At 33.6% G+C, this 19,729-nt stretch overlaps 1 protein-coding gene across 1 annotated transcript; it reads right to left on the minus strand.

Annotated features, from left to right (window-relative positions):
- Positions 1-9,836: 9,836 nt before the first annotated feature.
- On the minus strand, positions 9,837-18,753 carry LOC149895089 (uncharacterized). The gene is made up of 5 exons (XM_090119147.1): positions 18,693-18,753; positions 13,492-14,220; positions 13,055-13,167; positions 11,544-12,916; positions 9,837-9,939 (listed from the first exon to the last, which is right to left on the minus strand). Exons 1-5 carry the CDS (start codon positions 18,751-18,753, stop codon positions 9,837-9,839), a joined length of 2,379 nt encoding a protein of 792 aa, XP_089975273.1.
- Between the last annotated feature and the right edge of the window lie 976 nt (positions 18,754-19,729).

The raw sequence follows: 19,729 nt of genomic DNA on the forward strand, positions 1-19,729 counted from the left end.
TTTTTTAAATTACACATAGTATAAACTATAACGTATTAAGAAGAATTTAGAGAAGATATAAAGAAGAGAAAGAAGAATAGGCACAGTGGTGTAATTAAATAACACGAAACGAAAAGGGCGAGTTACATAAGAAGGTATAGCGAAAAAATAGAAGAGTTGCCTGATACTTTAATTCAATAAAGTTTCTCTCGAAGAAGAGAAGGCAGAGTAAAAGTAAGGAAGAAAGTTTTTATTTTTGCAATACGAATTACAATATTATAACTTTAATTTATTTTAAAATAACTGTTGACAACGTAACGTGTATGTTAATATATTTTTTTTTCATAAGTACATAATAATCGACAACCAACATTTGTTTTAAACTTTAGTTCCATTTAAAACGAGATGAAAGAATAAATTTATACGAATACATTTTTTTATACTAAATTATAAAATAAATCTTGATCTTGCTTGATTGAGGTGATTCAAAATACTGGAATTACTAAATAAACGCTATTCACATATATATCGAACTATTCCACCATACTTCAATATTGAATACAGTCAAGTATTTTTATGTAGGTAAATTAAAATTCATTAACTCCACTTGCTTGCAGGATCCGTGCGATCAACCCCACCGGGTGAGACCCTTTTGGGAAGCCCAGCGAGTGCGATCAGCAACCGGATAGAATTCATGTTCTTGTTTGGATGTCGTTTCAGAAAATATTATCATACAAATCAATCATAAAAGCATAGCCTTCAGTGTTGTATTTGATGTCGTTAATATTAGGATTTTAGTTTCATGTTCGTTCGGTTATAATTTGCACTTCAGTTTAGTTCCAAAACTTTGTGACCTCACATACGACGGCAACTGGATCATAATGCCATTTTTTTTTAACTACATATATTATATTTACCGTGAACTTTCACTGTGATAGTCAATTTTCTTTGGCTTTTATCAAGGATTTTGTCCACTTACGACGTTTCCTTTGGTGAACAGAAAATTTCTTTTGTCAGCTTCGAGACATTTTTGGAGTGAGAAAAAGTCATCATGTCACTCATGTTTGTTTGGCTATTGCGTCTGACCAATGTTTTCATTGCTTTCTATAATAGTAAAATGGCTATGACTGTTTATTATAATAGTAAAATGGCTATTTTAATTAGATAACGTATGTAATTCCAGTATTTGTTTCTTGTTTCGTTGATGCGGCAAATATATTCTTGATGTTCTATCATTATTATTTTTTCGTTTTTTTTTTTGTTATTTTTTTTTTGTTCTTTTTAGTGTTTTTTTTGTCTTTTTTGTATATTTCTTTTTTTCTGATATTTTTTTTTGTTTTTGTTCTTTTTTGTGTGTTTTTTTTTTGTATATTTCTTTTTTCTGATATTATGTATTTTTTTTGGTAGCTATTAAACAATTTGCCGTTTTAAATAGAATAATTAAAAATACATTTTAATTTATGCAAATTAAAGGCATACGAAATAATCTAAGAAGTAAAAATTCCACCCTTTATATTATTTACGTTAGTAACAAACGCTTGAATTTATTCGATGTGATGAATAACCATATTCTTGTTACAACTTGTCATCAGTCATCTGTGAGACGCGATACAAAACACACGTCAGTGTAGTTGCCCCGTTCTATCAGGTGTGCAAAACCTTTTCTCTAATCCAAGTATTAACAATGGAGTGTGCGTTATGCAATTCAACATTTAAAGAAGGAGTGCAATGTTGCATATGCAACAAACACTTCGATTTTGGCTGTGCACAAATAACGGAACAAGGTTGGAGAAAACTGGGTGTGGAGAGACGAGCTGCCTGGAGGTGTACCAATTGCAAGAATTCATCAAATATAAACCAACCCTCAGCATCAGACACTATATCCCTCGAGTCTATAATGAAAGAATTGCGAGATGTGAAAAACAAACTCACCGGAATGCCAAGTCTACTAACTGGGTTGAATGAATTGAAAAAAGAGCTATGTGAGATCAAATCAAGCTGCGAATTTTTAGGTGGCAAGATTGATGATTTTGCAAACAAAATATCAACTATGGACGCTAGATTGGTTGAACTCGAAAGCCTTGATCTCAAAATCTCCAGTCTTGACCAGGAGGTATCCTGTCTAAAGGCTCAGTTGGCAGCTAACGACACAAGATCAAGATTAAATAATGTCGAGATTAAGGGCGTTCCTATAAAGAAAAATGAAAACCTATATTCTGTTGTGGACAATATCTGTCAGAAAGTTAGCTTCAGTATTAAAAAGGAACACATCAACTACCTATATCGTGTTCCGTCTCAGAAGACAAAAGATAAACCCATCATAATTAGTTTCCTGAACAGATACGTTAAGGAGGATTTTGTTGCTGCGGCTCGAGCATCGAAGGAATTGCTAGCTCGTGATATCGGATATGGAGACTCTAACAATCGCATCTTTGTGAATGACCATTTAAGCCCTGAAATGAAGAACCTACTGAATAGCTGCAAATTAACTGCCAAGGATAAGCACTACGATTACGTTTGGGTCAAATTCGGTAAAATACATGTACGTAAAAATAATTCATCTCCTGTTATAATAATTACCAAAAAGTCAGATTTAAACAAATTGTCATAATATGTATCCATTCCGTATCATTCTTTCTTGTTAAACAACTAAATTGTGAACGATTCAAATGCTTATTTTATAAAATCAAAGTCGAACAATTAATATTATCACGCTTAAATTTGTCTATATTATGTTTTCAATTTATGTTAAAATGTTATAATTTTCGTTCAAAATACCAAGTGTTTTGTAGCCATGACTCAACCGTAGTCGAACAGGTTTATTCTCTACTAATGCGGGTGGATGTATTTTTCTTTTGTGTCGCTTGTTGCAAAGATGCTCCGAATACTTATTCTTTACCGATTATTGCTATTCCGTACAAACTCGTGCAATTTAGTATTTGCACTTTTCTCTGTCGCACTTATATGATTAGAATTAATGTCGTTAACGTTCTAATGGTTTTAATACGCACTCAAGCTCTTGTGAATATTATTAATAAACTTATGGAATCGCTATATTTTATTAAATACTATTTTGATTTAATCTCGGTTAAAATGTTAGGAACATTATTTAATAGAAATGATATATGTTATAAGTACTTATTTAATAGTGGTTTGAATGTGATATTGCAGCGTTTGGAACATCGTGTTGTATTTGACACAAGTCTATCAATTATCTTATTTTTATACGTTCTAGTAACTATCATTCTAATAATTATTATAACTTGCAAATATACGTACGTACGTAAGGTTAAATCGTTAATGGTTCTATTCGATTATAACGTGACATCTAAACGTTTATTGATTGTATCAAAACGAAATGGCTAATGAAAATACAAAATTATCAATTTACTATCAAAACGTTAGAGGATTAAGGACAAAGTCCTTATTATTTTTTCGTAATTTATGTTTAACCTCGTATGATATTATATTGTTAACGGAGACATGGCTTGTGGATGGTATATCGGACTCGGAATTTTTTGATGATCGTTATGTAGTGTGGCGTAGGGATCGGAATTATGAGGCGACAGGACAATCTCGGGGAGGGGGCGTGCTTGTCGCAACCCGAAAGGAATTAATCGTGACGTCACAGGAGCAATTTCAATCATCTGCCGAGGACCTCTGGTTGACTTTACGTGTTAAATATCAAAACGAACTTATTAATATTCACATATGTGTATTATATCTTTGTAAACAAAACTTAGGCAGATCATTTTCTCAACAATTGCATAACTTTCTAGAAGCACTAAATAATATAATTCTCAATCACCCCTCGGATAAAATAATTATTGCGGGCGACTTTAACATGAGTAATATATCCTGGATTTTAAATTCTGAAGGTCTACTTCTTCCTTCAAACTATTCGAATGGTGATGAATGTTTGTTTATTGACGAATTATACACTCATGGTTTGCAGCAGTACAACTTCATACATAACGCTAGCAACCGAATACTCGACTTAGTGTTATCGAACGATTCTATTGTTGTGTATGAATGTGTCCGTCCGCTTTTACCGATCGACCCTTACCATAAAGCACTCATAATTGATGTAGAATTTGTTCACATATCGTATTTAAAATCGAATACTAGGAAGAAAATATTATACAACAAAGGGGATTACGAGGGAATAAATGCAGAATTGTTTAAAATTAATTGGTCACAAGAGTTTGACAGGACTCATTCCATTGAAGAATGTGTGAATTATTTTTATTCGATTGTTAATAATCTAATTCACACTTACATCCCAAGCAAAACCGTGGTCGACAATAAATTTCCTATTTGGTATTCACCAGCTTTAAAAAAGATTATTAAAGAAAAATTTAAACATTTTCGCAAATACAAGATTTACAAAAACCTAAGTAGCTTAGAATCATACAAACTGTTAAGGGATAGAGTTAAGAATGTAGAAAATGACTGTTACCAAAAATATATAAATTCTGTTGAAAATTCCATTGAACAGAATCCTAAATACTTCTGGTCCTTTTTCAAATGTAGATCGAAATCTAAAGGCTTACCTAGCAATATTAAATACAATAACAATTTACTCACATCCGGAAACAATATTTGTAATGCATTCTCAGAATATTTTTATTCTACATTCCTAGACAAAACTGACACAAATTTATCAAATTATGTATCTGAACTGGAATTAAGTAATTTTGAATCTAATTTTGACCTTTGTTCGATAAACATTGACTTGAAAACGATAAAAAAGGCATTATCCCAACTAGATCCTTCGAAATCTGCAGGTCCTGATGAAATCAGTCCACTGTTTCTTATAAAATGTGCCGACTCAATAGCCATTCCACTAGCCTATTTATTTAAGAAATCACTTACTCTTATGGAATTCCCCTCAATGTGGAAGAGGGCATTTGTTACACCTGTCCACAAAAAAGGTTCTAAGTTGGAAGTTGTCAATTATAGACCTATATCTAAATTGTGTATCATAGCCAAAGTCTTCGAAAGAATAGTATACGACCAGGTTTATGCAGTATTTAAAAACACATTCATGAGTTACCAGCATGGATTTCTTAAAGGTCGATCAACCGTGACTAACCTGGTGCTTCTGAATGATTACATTACTGATGCTATGGAGACAGGCCATCAGGTCGATGTAATCTACACGGACTACAGTAAATGTTTTGACCGCATAGATCACAAGATTCTCTTGCATAAATTATACATAATGGGCATTAGAGGTAACTTACTCAGATGGTTTTCCTCGTATATCAACAATAGATCTCAAGCAGTTGTAATAAGTAACTATATATCAAGTTGGGTGGTAATACCAAGTGGAGTACCTCAGGGCTCCCTTTTGGGTCCTCTTATGTTTTGCGTATTCATAAATGATATTCCAAATTGCTTCACACACTCAAATCTTCTTTGCTTTGCTGATGACATGAAGATATTTAGGACTATTAAATCTTCTGCTGATGCTGCTATGCTTCAAGATGACCTTAATAAATTAGACTACTATTGTACTCAAAATAAATTAGATCTCAATCCTGGTAAATGCACAGTCGTCTCATTTAGTCGTAAAAAACAAACACTGCGTTTCAACTATCGAATAAAAAATCAAGATCTTGGAACTAGCCCTGACATAAGAGATCTAGGAGTGATACATGACCCAAAACTCATGTTTGATAAACATATCGATTATATTCTAGCTAAAGCTTCTAAAGCTTTAGGATTTATAATGAGAATTTCGTCAGATTTTAAAAAGGCCAAAACGTTTAAAATTCTGTTTTGTGCTTACGTACGTAGCATTCTAGAATATGCGTCGCCAATATGGAATCCGCGATACGATAAATATATAACTAGAATTGAACGAATACAGATGAAATTTTTGAAATTCCTATGTTACCGATTACACGTCCCGTACAAATCTGAGGATTATTACGAGGTCTGCAGCAAATTTCACTTCCTACCCCTAACATATCGCCGGGAGATTTCTGATATTTTATTACTTTTAGGCATTACATCCAATAAAATAGACTGCCCAGAACTACTAGCCAAAATTTCTTTATACACACCCTCAATTTTATCTCGTAAATATAATCCTATCTTTACTTCCGCAGTCAGCACTAACTATCGTCAAAACTCGTTTATTCTACGCGTAAGCAATAATTTTAACAAGCTATCAAAACAGTTCGATTTTGACTTATTCTGCAGCAGTTCTTACTCCGTTAAGCGTCAGTTAGCTAATGAGTTCTTCCGTCAGTTTGGTGGTCAAGTTGATATGTAATTTGATTAGTGTTACAATAGCATTGGTTTTAACTTTTAAGCATTTGATTCGTGTACGTAATCGCTCACATTTGTAATTGTTATATATTAACATTATTCTAGCCGTGAGAATCTGTAAATGGCTTATTTTAAGTATTATATTATGTGACTATCTTTAAGGATACAGCTGTAGATTCTCCTAAAATATAAATAAATAAATAAATAAATAAATAAATAAATAAACAATATTTTTTACATAAAATACTCGTAAATGCATATGCATGCTTTGCGCAGGTGTGATTATTATAATATATTATCTGTAATCAAAGTTTCAATTTATGAGGATTCGGGTATAATTTACAATTTAAGTACTGAAAATGTTGTATATTATTATACCCAATCATAAGCTTTGCTTTGAATAGAAAAGAGGAGACAAGATGTACCTCTTATGTTTTATGGTGCTGAGTTTATATTTCGATACTTATAATAAAATAATGTTGATGATTGTTCCTTTATCTCCTCAAGAAGCATAGGGCTTCAGTATATAGTTCATTCAGTAGATAAATAATAAATTAATACCAATAAAATATTCATAGATAAATTAATATAGTGGTTGGGTACTGAAAATGTGATGATTGGCGTACAATGGGTCATCAGCTTTGCTTTGAACAACACTTCAAGCAAAGAGAGACAAGATGTGCAACCAATGCTTTATGGTATCGAGTGTATTTTGATAAATAATAATACTAATAAAATATTCATAGATAAATTAATAAAGTGATTGGGTACTGAAAATGTGATGATTGGCGTACAATGGGTCATCAGCTTTGCTTTGAAGAACACTTCAAGCAAAGAGAGACAAGATGTGCTACCAATGCTTTATGGTATCGAGTTTGTATTTTGATAAATAATAAATTAATACTAAAAAAATATTCATAGGTATATTAATATAGTGGTTGGGTACTGAAAATGTGATGATTGGCGTACAATGGGTCATCAGCTTTGCTTTGAAGAACACTTCAAGCAAAGAGAGACGAGATGTGCTACCAATGCTTTATGGCATCGAGTTTGTATTTTGATAAATAATATTACGAGTAAAATATTCATAGATAAATTAATAAAGTGATTGGGTACTGAAAATGTGATGATTGGCGTACAATGGGTCATCAGCTTTGCTTTGAAGAACACTTCAAGCAAAGAGAGACAAGATGTGCTACCAATGCTTTATGGCATCGAGTTTGTATTTTGATAAATAATATTACGAATAAAATATTCATAGATAAATTAATAAAGTGATTGGGTACTGAAAATGTGATGATTGGCGTACAATGGGTCATCAGCTTTGCTTTGAAGAACACTTCAAGGAAAGGGAGACGAGATGTGCTACCAATGCTTTATGGCATCGAGTTTGTATTTTGATAAATAATATTACGAATAAAATATTCATAGATAAATTAATAAAGTGATTGGGTACTGAAAATGTGATGATTGGCGTACAATGGGTCATCAGCTTTGCTTTGAAGAACACTTCAAGCAAAGAGAGACAAGATGTGCTACCAATGCTTTATGGTATCGAGTTTGTATTTTGATAAATAATAAATTAATACTAAAAAAATATTCATAGGTATATTAATATAGTGGTTGGGTACTGAAAATGTGATGATTGGCGTACAATGGGTCATCAGCTTTGCTTTGAAGAACACTTCAAGCAAAGAGAGACGAGATGTGCTACCAATGCTTTATGGCATCGAGATTGTATTTTGATAAATAATAATACGAATAAAATATTCATAGATAAATTAATAAAGCGATTGGGTACTGAAAATGTGATGATTGGCGTACAATGGGTCATCAGCTTTGCTTTGAAGAACACTTCAAGCAAAGAGAGACAAGATGTGCTACCAATGCTTTATGGTATCGAGCTTGTATTTTGATAAATAATAAATTAATACTAAAAAAATATTCATAGGTATATTAATATAGTGGTTGGGTACTGAAAATGTGATGATTGGCGTACAATGGGTCATCAGCTTTGCTTTGAAGAACACTTCAAGCAAAGAGAGACGAGATGTGCTACCAATGCTTTATGGTATCGAGTTTGTATTTTGATAAATAATAAATTAATACTAAAAAAAATATTCATAGGTAAATTAATATAGTGGTTGGGTACTGAAAATGTGATGATTGGCGTACAATGGGTCATCAGCTTTGCTTTGAAGAACACTTCAAGCAAAGAGAGACGAGATGTGCTACCAATGCTTTATGGCATCGAGTTTGTATTTTGATAAATAATAATACGAATAAAATATTCATAGATAAATTAATAAAGTGATTGGGTACTGAAAATGTGATGATTGGCGTACAATGGGTCATCAGCTTTGCTTTGAAGAACACTTCATGCAAATTTTTAAATTGTTAAAATACCTTCATACTTTGGCAACATTCAAAGTATTTGGTGTAAAATAGTTGGTTAATTTGTCTGTCAACACTGCCTATTGTGTGTGTCGCTAATTTAAATCAGCAACTTGTTGTAACTCATTGAATATCATGTGTCATTTCGCGGGAAAAAAAAATGGTGAAAATTCAAGTTGATAGTTTGTGCATGATGGCGAAAACACAGGTTTCTTTTACTCATAATATGTCATTAAATAACGTTTGAAATATTATAACTACCACTGAAGGTTGTTTTAAACAAAAGTTACAATGATGGGCAAAATTACCTAATAATGTAGCGATCTATATTTTACAACATTGCTCAGCATCAAAAGAAGCTTAGGGTTAGCACATTTTATATTACCACATAATTTGATAGTTAATAAATATTATTTCTATTCGGTTAATTTCGGAAAAATAAGCCTAATTTGGTATCTCGGAAATAACCATAAATAAAGTTAAATCACTGAATTTAAAGCACAACTTAAATGTAAAAGTATGATTATTTTTATTTAATAGTCAATGAACAATATTCTGTTTTGCTTTTTTTGTCTTTTTATTGCCTACAACAAAATCCCACTACGAAATCTTTGCAGCAAAAGAAATCGAAAGAATGCTCATTTTACTGAGATGTACCAGCTTTTTGGAGAAGTAAAATGTGATTTATATGAAAAAGAAAAAAAAATGCCTGGGTAACATTTCCCAGCATCTGAAGGTTCCCGACCTTTCATGATACTGCTTTGACTTTTAAAGTAAACGACATCTTTCGTTTTGTGAATATTTCTCGGTATATTAATAAAATAATATTAATAATCATATCCATTTAAATTTTGTTTACATGATAGTGATAACATTCACTCAACATTTATCAAATTTGATACTTAGAATAAATAACAATTATTTATAGGAACATAAAATTGTTTTTATTTTGTGTATCCGTGATCTGTCCATTTTTTTTCAAATACGCAAATATTTTGGTTAGGTTAGCACAATTATGACATATTATATGAGATGTAATATAAATATTAATACATACAACTTGAGAGAAACGCCCCGCATTATCAATCGTAATATTCTATTGTTTCGACACTGTCTACATCTAGTCACCGCCATCGCTGCAGGCGCGACGCAGCGCCAATGCAAAGCGACTTAGGGCACCGCACTCACCTCTGCGACAGAGTCGCTCCTGCGCCTTCCACGGCCGGCCGCCGGCTCCGGAACTCACGACCTACCGCCTTGCAGAGGACTCTCGACACGCATTTCCACCTGTCACCGAGCCGATAAGGTCCATTCAAATCCATTTAAATTCCTATGAACCAAGCAGCTGCTATGACTTTACATATCCATTATAACATTATTATATATAAGAAAAGTTCAGTCAATTTTATAAATTACTGTCACCGCCACTGACATATAAATACTCGACAATGCGCATACAACCTTAAAACCAATAACAAACTTATACATTCGCTCTCGCATTTTACTTTAATACAAATAATTTGTTACACAGTGTTTCAACTTTAACGTAGAATCAATTCGTTTTTTAATGTTAGCGTCGTGATGATAAGTTCATAAAAAAATACGCACAATGTAAACGTTGGCAACATGATTTGATTTTAATAATTGATTTCTGATATAGAACGGAGGTGAACAATTTCATTCCAGGAAGCCGAGTGTGTAATGCTTGCAAGTGTAACTCGTCAATCTACCAAGCAAAGTGAATAGTGTAATGCATGGTGGGAAATCCCTAAAGTAACTGTGGAATGACGACGTTATTTACGTAAGGTTTACCGTTAATTAATTTTTCCCTATGTACAAGAAGCATTAAATCGTTCCTATCCCGTACGCGACCTAATGCCACGTACAACTGTCCGTGACTAAATACGTCCGATCTTAAATCTATGCCGACCCTATTAATAGTTTGACCTTGACTCTTATGAATGGTCATTGCATAACACACCTGAAGGGGAAATTGCAATCGACACATTTCTATTGGACTATTATGATCAATGGGGGCTTTAAACATGATTCGCGGTATAAAAAACAATTCGGCTATTCCCGGTTTGCGAACTGTTATTAATCGAGGTGAAGTCGCTACGATTATAACTTTTGTACCATTAACTAAATGATCTGAAAAACTAAGGTTACGAATTATTATACAAATACATCCTACTTTTAAAGTGAGATCGTGTTCTGGTATACCTTTAGGGTGCATACTATTCAACACGTCTACGCCTAAATACAATTCGTCAGTGTCATCCGTAGCCGTTTTATCTACTGAATAGAAATGTAAAAGGTCGCCTGGCAAACGGTCTAATACAGTCCTATTTATTTCTCTAATATTTGAATTGTGAGTGGAAAGAATGGCCCTACCTATACAAACTTCTGGCTCGTTTTCTAAAAGGAAATCCGAAAAAACAAAATTAATTAACTCATTTAAATCAGTAGTAAATGATAAAAGTGAAAGGTCTATTAAATTTTGACAAGATCTACCGACCTTTACCGAATGTAAAGGCAAATTATTTGAACCTATTTGAAGCAAAAAATCGGAAAAAACACTGTCTTCACTACACCTCTGAGGTGTAGTTAGTGAAAACGTCTTTAAACTCTGCCATAAGGGCGATGATTTTACTGACGCATTAAATATATCTGAATGACACTTGGCGTTGGTAACTACGGGCGGAATCTGACGAAAATCTCCAGCAAAAATGATAACCTTTCCCCCAAAACTTTTATTAGACTTTGTCAAGTCTTGCAAAGACCTATCTAACAAATGAATGAGGTACTTGTGTACCATCGGCGCTTCGTCGTAAATAATTAAATCGGAGTGTAGTATGAGTTCAGCTCTCTGGGTTCCGTTTGTTACATACCAATAGCCTAAATCGTCAATAGCGCTTAACGGATACTTAAACATACTGTGCGCAGTCATACCGCCGTCATAGTTCTGCGCGGCAATACCTGAACTCGCTGTGCATAAAACTACACCGTTGAGTACGCCCCTCACGTACGCTGCTATCGTATTTAATAGCAACGTTTTACCAGTGCCTGCCGGACCGTCTATATAAATAGCACTTTCGTTACTATTGCGAAAACCGTGATCAGTGAGCAAATTTTGCACATATTCGAACACTTGCCGCTGGTCATGAGACAGCTTGGGCGTCCAAACATCCACAAATTCGCGTAACCCGTCTGCATCGTGTAGAGCCTTCTCACGACCTAGTTCGGTGGTGTCATCGTGCGCGTCAGGCAAACCTTGCTCTAACAAACACGAACCATGTTTTCGCAATAGACGGTCAATTTGAACCAAGGCCTGGGTGTACGCTCTATCCGGATCGTTATTTACGCGGTTAAGTATATCTTCAGCTAGCTCATTTTTAAATTTTTCCCACAGTGTCGCTACTGCTACCCCGTTAACAGCCAATAATACGAAAAAGTTACGCAGGCGTGGTCCGGTCAAAAAACATGAAGCTTCCTGCATAGCTATCTCGTATTCGGCTTCATCGTTGGCGATACCAACGGCTTTAGCGGCCTCCTGGAATGTGTTACAATTTGGACCACCCAAGTTATAAAGATCCCTGTAACTACGGCAGGGGTGTAAAGCTAATAGTAATCTTAAATAAAATTGTTCACCTCTGTTGGGCGCGACCCAAAATAAACGCGTCACTATTTCTCCCCTCTGTCTTTTTGTCAAAAATTTTCCGTTATTCATTTCGTAAATAATTGTATTTTTTGTTGAGGGGCGGCTGGAATGAACTATGTACCTCTCGTAAAAATCTAAATATGTTAACCTATCAAATTCTTCACCGAGGGGACGATTAAAATACGTGATGAGATCCGAATTTGAATTTTGAACAGCACGCGATTCATTTCCCGCCTTAAAAAAAATAGACTGATGATTTTCTAAATGAACATCTAACATCTTTACAGTGGGCTCACGTCCCGTAACGTCAAACTCAAAAACTCTCCAAGCAGCCTCACCAGAACCGATGTATCGTTTTGTGACGTACTGTTCTATTTCGTTATTTTTTAGTTCATCTGGAACAATAGCGACTCGAGCCTCGTCTGGACCTTTAGTCATATATTTGAAAAGATATTTAATTACAGTTCGAGTGGACACTGATTCTAAATTTAAATGACAATCGTATCTAAGGAGAAGGGCAGCGTTGTACGGTACTATCCACAAATCACTAATTTCTACATCCCTCCCTCTGTATTTAATGGTGGCTGTATTTTTACTGCTACGCTTTAAATTTATAAACCCTTTATCATTACAATATGTGACTTCTGTCTCTGGTTTTGGGAAATAGCTTGTACATTTTTTTTTTTCACTATCCCAACATTTTAAATCTGTCCTATGCGGCGGACCGCATGGACCATGTACCATGTAATCTAAAACAGCTTTTCTTAATTTTCCATCAACTTCTGAAGCGTCAGGAATATCTGCTCTAATAAATTTATCCACATCAGTACCGTGAACGGGGCCACCACCCTCGACTGCAAAACAGATATGAGCGTGTGGTAATCCCCGTTTTTGGAACTCTATTACATATAAAATATAAACAATTTTACCAAACCAAACCCCTGTGCGAAGATTCCTCAAAAGTTGTTGCAATTTAATATTAAAAACTCTAGCACAAATTGAAGGCGTATTATGATGACCTGTTATTGAATTTTGTATTTCAGGCCATTTAGGATTGCAAGTTAAAGTTAAAAGAAAAGAAGGCAATCCTAATCTGTTAACTACTGCCATAGCATCCATATACTTTTGCTTCATATATCTAGGCCCCCCCGTGTAACTACTTGGCAAATAGACTCTACCAGGCACAACCCCACCCTCTCCTCGAATAGTCTCATCTACACTGATCTGCTGTAAAACTGACTCTACTTCTCTTAATGGAGCGGAACGGAGAGCATTATCCGTGTTACCTTTTTGGATGTTATACAGGTAACGAAGTCTTTCTTCTAAAATCCTACATTGCATATCAACTAACCACTCTTCGGACAAACGATTAAAATCGTTGAAACGGGATTCGCTCAGAAGGAGACATCTAACATATTTGTTTTGGGTTAGTTTTGCTCCATTATTGTCCGTTTTGTTAGGAAACCATCCAGGGTTACCGTGCGGATACAATAATGGATATTGAAAAGTTTCATATAAGGGGTGCATTATATCTACTGTGTGAGGCTTTTTGTCACCAATTTTCCAGATTGCAATGGCGCGCGGTATGTAGCGCTCCTGCTCATTGCTTATAATGGCAGCAATCTCGTTGCCCAACGGCATATCACCGAGAATGTTACCATGTGTGCGTCGTGTGGTGTGCTCAAAAATGAGGTGTGCGTGGTCGGATGGTTCTTGGCTCAGCCGCTTGAAGCACTCTATATAAGGGTTATGACTATGCAAGAAATTTGTGATGGACCGAATGACTGTTAAATCTAGATTTAAATTTGAAGCGAGGCTCTCTCGCTCACTGTTATCATAAATATAAAGTCCAGCCGGGTTAGTAGTTTCTGAGTACGCAAGATCGAAAACTCTGTGATAAACCCTCCCTTGAATTTTTAAAAATGATACCCCCGTTGTTGGATGTTGAAATCCGTGTGAAACACCTAACGCACTAAAAGCAAATAAATTATTATAAGCCCTAGGTTTATTCAAAAAAGTTGGAAAGCTATAAAATGGTTCATTTAAAGGCGGGAAATTTTGAACGTTATAAGCGCCAGCCCCACAGCACCACTTGATACGATTCTTTTCCTCAAAGAACAATCTAGCATTACAGTGCCTACATAAAAACGCCTCCCTATCTAACAATGAAATATTCTTAAAACTATACAATTTGACGACAGTTAAGCCGTCGCCACTCTTTGTACCTATTAAAATGTTGGAATCCCGTAATTCCACGTCCAGATTTCGATTTACTTGATTGTACCTATCTACTGCTTGCCTATTAACCTCCGGATTAGATTGTGTATATCTTTGAACGGCTTGCCTATTAACCTCTGGATTACTTTGACTAAACTTTTGACTGGCCTGCCTATGGATCTCGGGATTGATAGCGTTATATTTTTGAACCGCCTGCCTATGAATCTCGGGATTGATCTCGTTATACTTCTTAACTGCCTGCCTATTAACCTCTGGATGATTTTTATGATATTTTGTGACCGCTTTTAAATGAGAATCTGCATCAATAGATCGCCTACCTGGTCGTCCCCTCTTACGTCCTACTTCTACTGAATTTACTGATGAACTATCCGAATCTACGTTTATATTGTTTTGTTTGTGTGCTTTAGATTTATTATATTTAGCCGGTCTACCGCGTTTCCTACCTACATTACTAACGTCGGGTAATTTTGTTATGCAGACAACGGGTGTCAGTGTTGTTAATTTAGGGTCGCGAATATTTTGAATTAAAACTTTTGGTTTTAGGGAATTTAATTTAGGGTCATATTTTGGGGGTATACCTTTCTTAACTAAAACTATCGGTTTTAAATTAGACAATTTAGGGTCGTCTACATTAACTAATTGGTCGTCTACATGAACTAATTGGTTGTCTACACTAACTAATTCATTAATAATATTTACACTATGAAAATGATTTAAAATAATTTTATGAATTTGATATTGACTACCAAACGCCGGATTCCAAAACAAAAACTTTGCAAGAGTATCTAAATTGTTGCACTGAAAGAGACGTGCGGCTCCTACCGAATGCGAGTTATGGACGTATTTATTATTCGCGTCTACTTTATGGCTATTAAAGATAAAATATGTATTATTTGACCTCCAAAAAGATATCGTATTATTAGCGCCGGTGAATAGGTAGCTATGTGTGGAGTCGTTGTGTGCAGTGTGAAATATTTTATTTTTTAGGATTAATTTTAATTGTAAAGTGTAAGTGGCTATGTCGCTGTCACATGTGGGAAACAGTCCGTTGTCGATCCAACTATCGTTGTCTGCCATCGATTTAATATTAGCCAAATAGGTCCCTACACGTATATCAGAAGGCAATTCTTCAGGATATAAATGAGGATGATTATGCGCAACCCCAAGTGGTCTTACTTGAATGTATAACATGTCACCAAAGTCTAAAATAGTGTCAATATTTTCCTGAGAAAATACGGCTCTATTTAGAATAGAAGAATAAACAGCCGCGCATGTTGCCATCGCGACACATTGTGCGTTGTTACCCTTAAACCGGGGATCGGCTTGATGCGTTGACCCTTTAATAATAATTTGACCGATTAAAATAATAATAAAAACAGAATGAGATTTTATCAAATCAGAGGTAACATATTTATATAATGCTGCACAATTTATTTATAATTTGTTAAGCAAATTGAAATGTTCCAAACAAAGAATAATGCATTGTCCCTATGATTATAAAATATAAATCCGTATGAAATATGTTAAAGAAAGTATCCCTAGTGAAATCACTATTTCATTTCTAAAATTTCGTAACACAAAAATATTAAGTCGATTAGATATGGGTTGAGAATGAGATCCAAGATGAAAAATGAGTCGAAACTACTCTAAAAAAATACTAAGCTCGCTACGAAACACGAATAGAAAATGTGGCGTCATTCTACCTTACCCCGCAATCTATAAAAAAAAAATATTCGCGACGATCTACGTTTCAGTATAATATTATACTCGTATAATCAAACATATCTAGAATTATTTATCATGTTAATTTTAATCCTATCAAAACTATGTATAACGCGAATCATGTAAAAAGAACGCTGGATGAAAGTGATGGGGTGTGTTTTGGCATGTATCGAGTTTAGCACGAAAGTTATACCACCTCATAACACCAAATAGACCAATAAATCGCCAATGCGCAGCTTAACCGTCAGCGTTCTTTTTACATGACCCGACCTATACTTACGTAATATGATGGAATGTTATTCTTTTATGGAAATAGTTTACATACTGTTATCGGTAAATATTATTAAATCATGTATAGGTATACATATAATTTATATATTTGTAATATCAAATCAAAATTAATCTCATTAGGTACTTATCAAGTAAAATTCTAGACTCTAGTAGGTATATGATACAACTTAGTCGTTCTTCCATCTCCTATGTAATTCTAAAACCTGGTTTATAAATCTCGCTTTAATGTTGAAAGTAAGTACCTACCTACATCACTATCACTACATAGTATAAAACAAAGTCGCTTTCTCTGTCCCTATTTCCTTATGTCCCTTTGTACGCTTAAATCTTTGAAACTACGCAACGGATTTTGATGCGGTTTTTTTTAATAGATAGAGTGATTCAAGAGGAAGGTTTATATGTATCTTATATATAAAAATGAATCGCAAAATGTGTTGGTAAGCGCATAACTCGAGAACGGCTGAACCGATTTCGATAATTCTTTTTTTATTATATTCCTTGAAGTACGAGGATGGTTTTTATGTAGAGAAAACGTAAATATGTACCACGGGCGAAGCCGAGGCGGACCGCTAGTCTTATATATAAAAATGAATCGCAAAATGTGTTGGTAAGCGCATAACTCGAGAACGGCTGAACCGATTTCGATAATTCTTTTTTTATTATAATCCTTGAAGTACGAGGATGGTTTTTATGTAGAGAAAACGTAAATATGTACCACGGGCGAAGCCGGGGCGGACCGCTAGTGTATAATAACATCCATTAAATAGTGGAGAAGTACTGTTATTTTTGAGGTTTCTAATGTGATGTCGCAAATAATTTTTTCAAACGCATTTTTTCCGCTTACATTGCAAACGCAGGCTGAACCCTACGAGTTTTATCAAAATAATATACTAAGTATTGTAAACATTGAAAAGGTCTATAGAAAAGTCCGTGATGGTTATATATAATATGTATATGTCTATTTCATATGGATAACCCACAAAAACTTTTTTTGTCATTTACTTTTTACGACAAATAATGGTTAATTTTCGAAGCGATTTTAACTAATACAGCATTAATCCTTAACCAATTAAATACCTTGAATACATTGTACATTTAATATAGATCTATATGGCCCTTTACACCGTATGATGTAAGTGAATATTTTCGAAAATATTACAGATTTAAAAATTGCGGGACATAGGCCATAGCGTTACCGGCCGGCTGCCATTGCACCCGTGCGAAGCCGGGGTCACTGGTTTTCTAATATAATAGTGTAAATTAACTTCGCTACATAATGTGAAGAATGTGAATAATTAATTGAAATTAAACCGAAAATATCAATACTTTATCTATACCCACAGATAAGTTAAAAATAAATAAATATAAAATAAAATATATAATATACGTTCAATTACATACAAATTTTCAAAGCGTCTGGACCAATTTTAACTACTCACTGGCAGAAAGCTTTCATTGAAAAAAAATAGGTAGGTATCCTTATAACATACCTTAAAATACAGAACATTGATTATTGATATACCTAACATGTGTTTGAATGATCAGAGACAATTTCATGATTTATAATAATTAATATGTTTACTATTGAAGGATATTTACAATTTTTAATGAATTAAGTACCTAATATCTAATTTATTTTTATAATAAATATAATATCTATCACACAAAATGGCGACCGACGCCGTCCGCGGCGCGCGGCGCGCCCGCTCGTCGCGCGCGTTGCGGTTCGCGATTCCCGCGCATTTCGATTTAAGTACAACAAATTAGGAAAAAAATATATTCCCGACTTATTACCTACTACATTTATACATATTATTATATTTAAAATATTATCTTCTATTCTATTTTATGTTAAAGAAAATGACTTTATTCTGTAGCCTATAAGGTACATAGACACACATGACAACAACGGTAATTATGTAGGTATTAAGATGTTAAACATTAGAATACCAATTTTATAAAAAAAATCTTTGAGTTATTATTAAAAGTAGGTATCAACTTATTCAGAACATTTCAATTTGCACAAAAAAAAGATAAAAGTGATTGATTACCTACCTAACAGAGCCTTATGAAAATATATGTAGGTATATTAATTGACTTTAAACCTAATAAATTGAATAAAGCTTACCGGTAGCGATGCACGCCATTGCCGCTGCGTTGCCGCCATTGCTAGATGATGCTTGGAACATGTTGAGGCACGAAGTCACGTAGAATCTCGAAGTTACTGAAAACGATAAATGAATATTTAAAAAAACAAAGCATTAAATAACAGACATCACTTGTTTTTATTAAACCATTGAAAAAAAAACAAAAGAATACTTAAATCGTCATGAATTGAAATGAAGTCTTTTTATATTTTATAATTACCTATTACCTATATTAATATATTTAATTTTTAGTAAGAAAAATGTATAAAGACAACAATAAAACTCAAATCATTATTCACTCCAAGTACAATATGAGACCAATAATTAAAATAAATATTAATCGACTTACCCTGCGAACAGACGAAATGTTAATGGAAGAGAATTGGCGCGGGCGCGGGGCGTTTTATTTTTAATTTCCCACCGGAAGTTGCAAACATTACGAAAAAAGTGGGAATAGACAATTTCACAGTTTTGTATTTTTTTTTCTTATCTTAATTAAAATATATTTTAATTAATAAGCGATATTTAAAATACGTAATCTAATCTAAAAAATATATTGATATAACGATAAAATAATTTAGGAACATAATATATTGTATTAAATTAATATTCAACTGTTAGTAAGGGGTTTAATTTATGTTTTATTATTTTCATATTTAATTATTTTTCGAAAATATGCTATATAGAATATATTCAATACAAATATATATATTTTTTTAATAATAATAACAACTAACTATGTAATGTTTAATTTATTTTTATTATTACACAATAATTATAGAAGACTGTCTATGAATACCTTGAATACGTAATATTGTTTTCAAAATTCAAATATAAAAGTCAAATTATGCTTTTTATAAACATAACTAAGAAATCAATATTTTCATAATTATTAAACACAACTAAAATATTTATGAAATTATTTTAAAGTAAACAAAAAACGTATCGTCATAATTAAATTGTATTCAAGAATTTTATTCAAGTTTATTCTGATTTGAGAAAAATATATCCAATGCTG

The sequence above is a fragment of the Colias eurytheme genome, chromosome 32 (genome assembly GCF_061535395.1).
Source record: "Colias eurytheme isolate Ceu_HAF_F1 chromosome 32, ilColEury1 Martin Lab GWU primary, whole genome shotgun sequence".
NCBI lineage: Eukaryota > Metazoa > Arthropoda > Insecta > Lepidoptera > Pieridae > Colias > Colias eurytheme.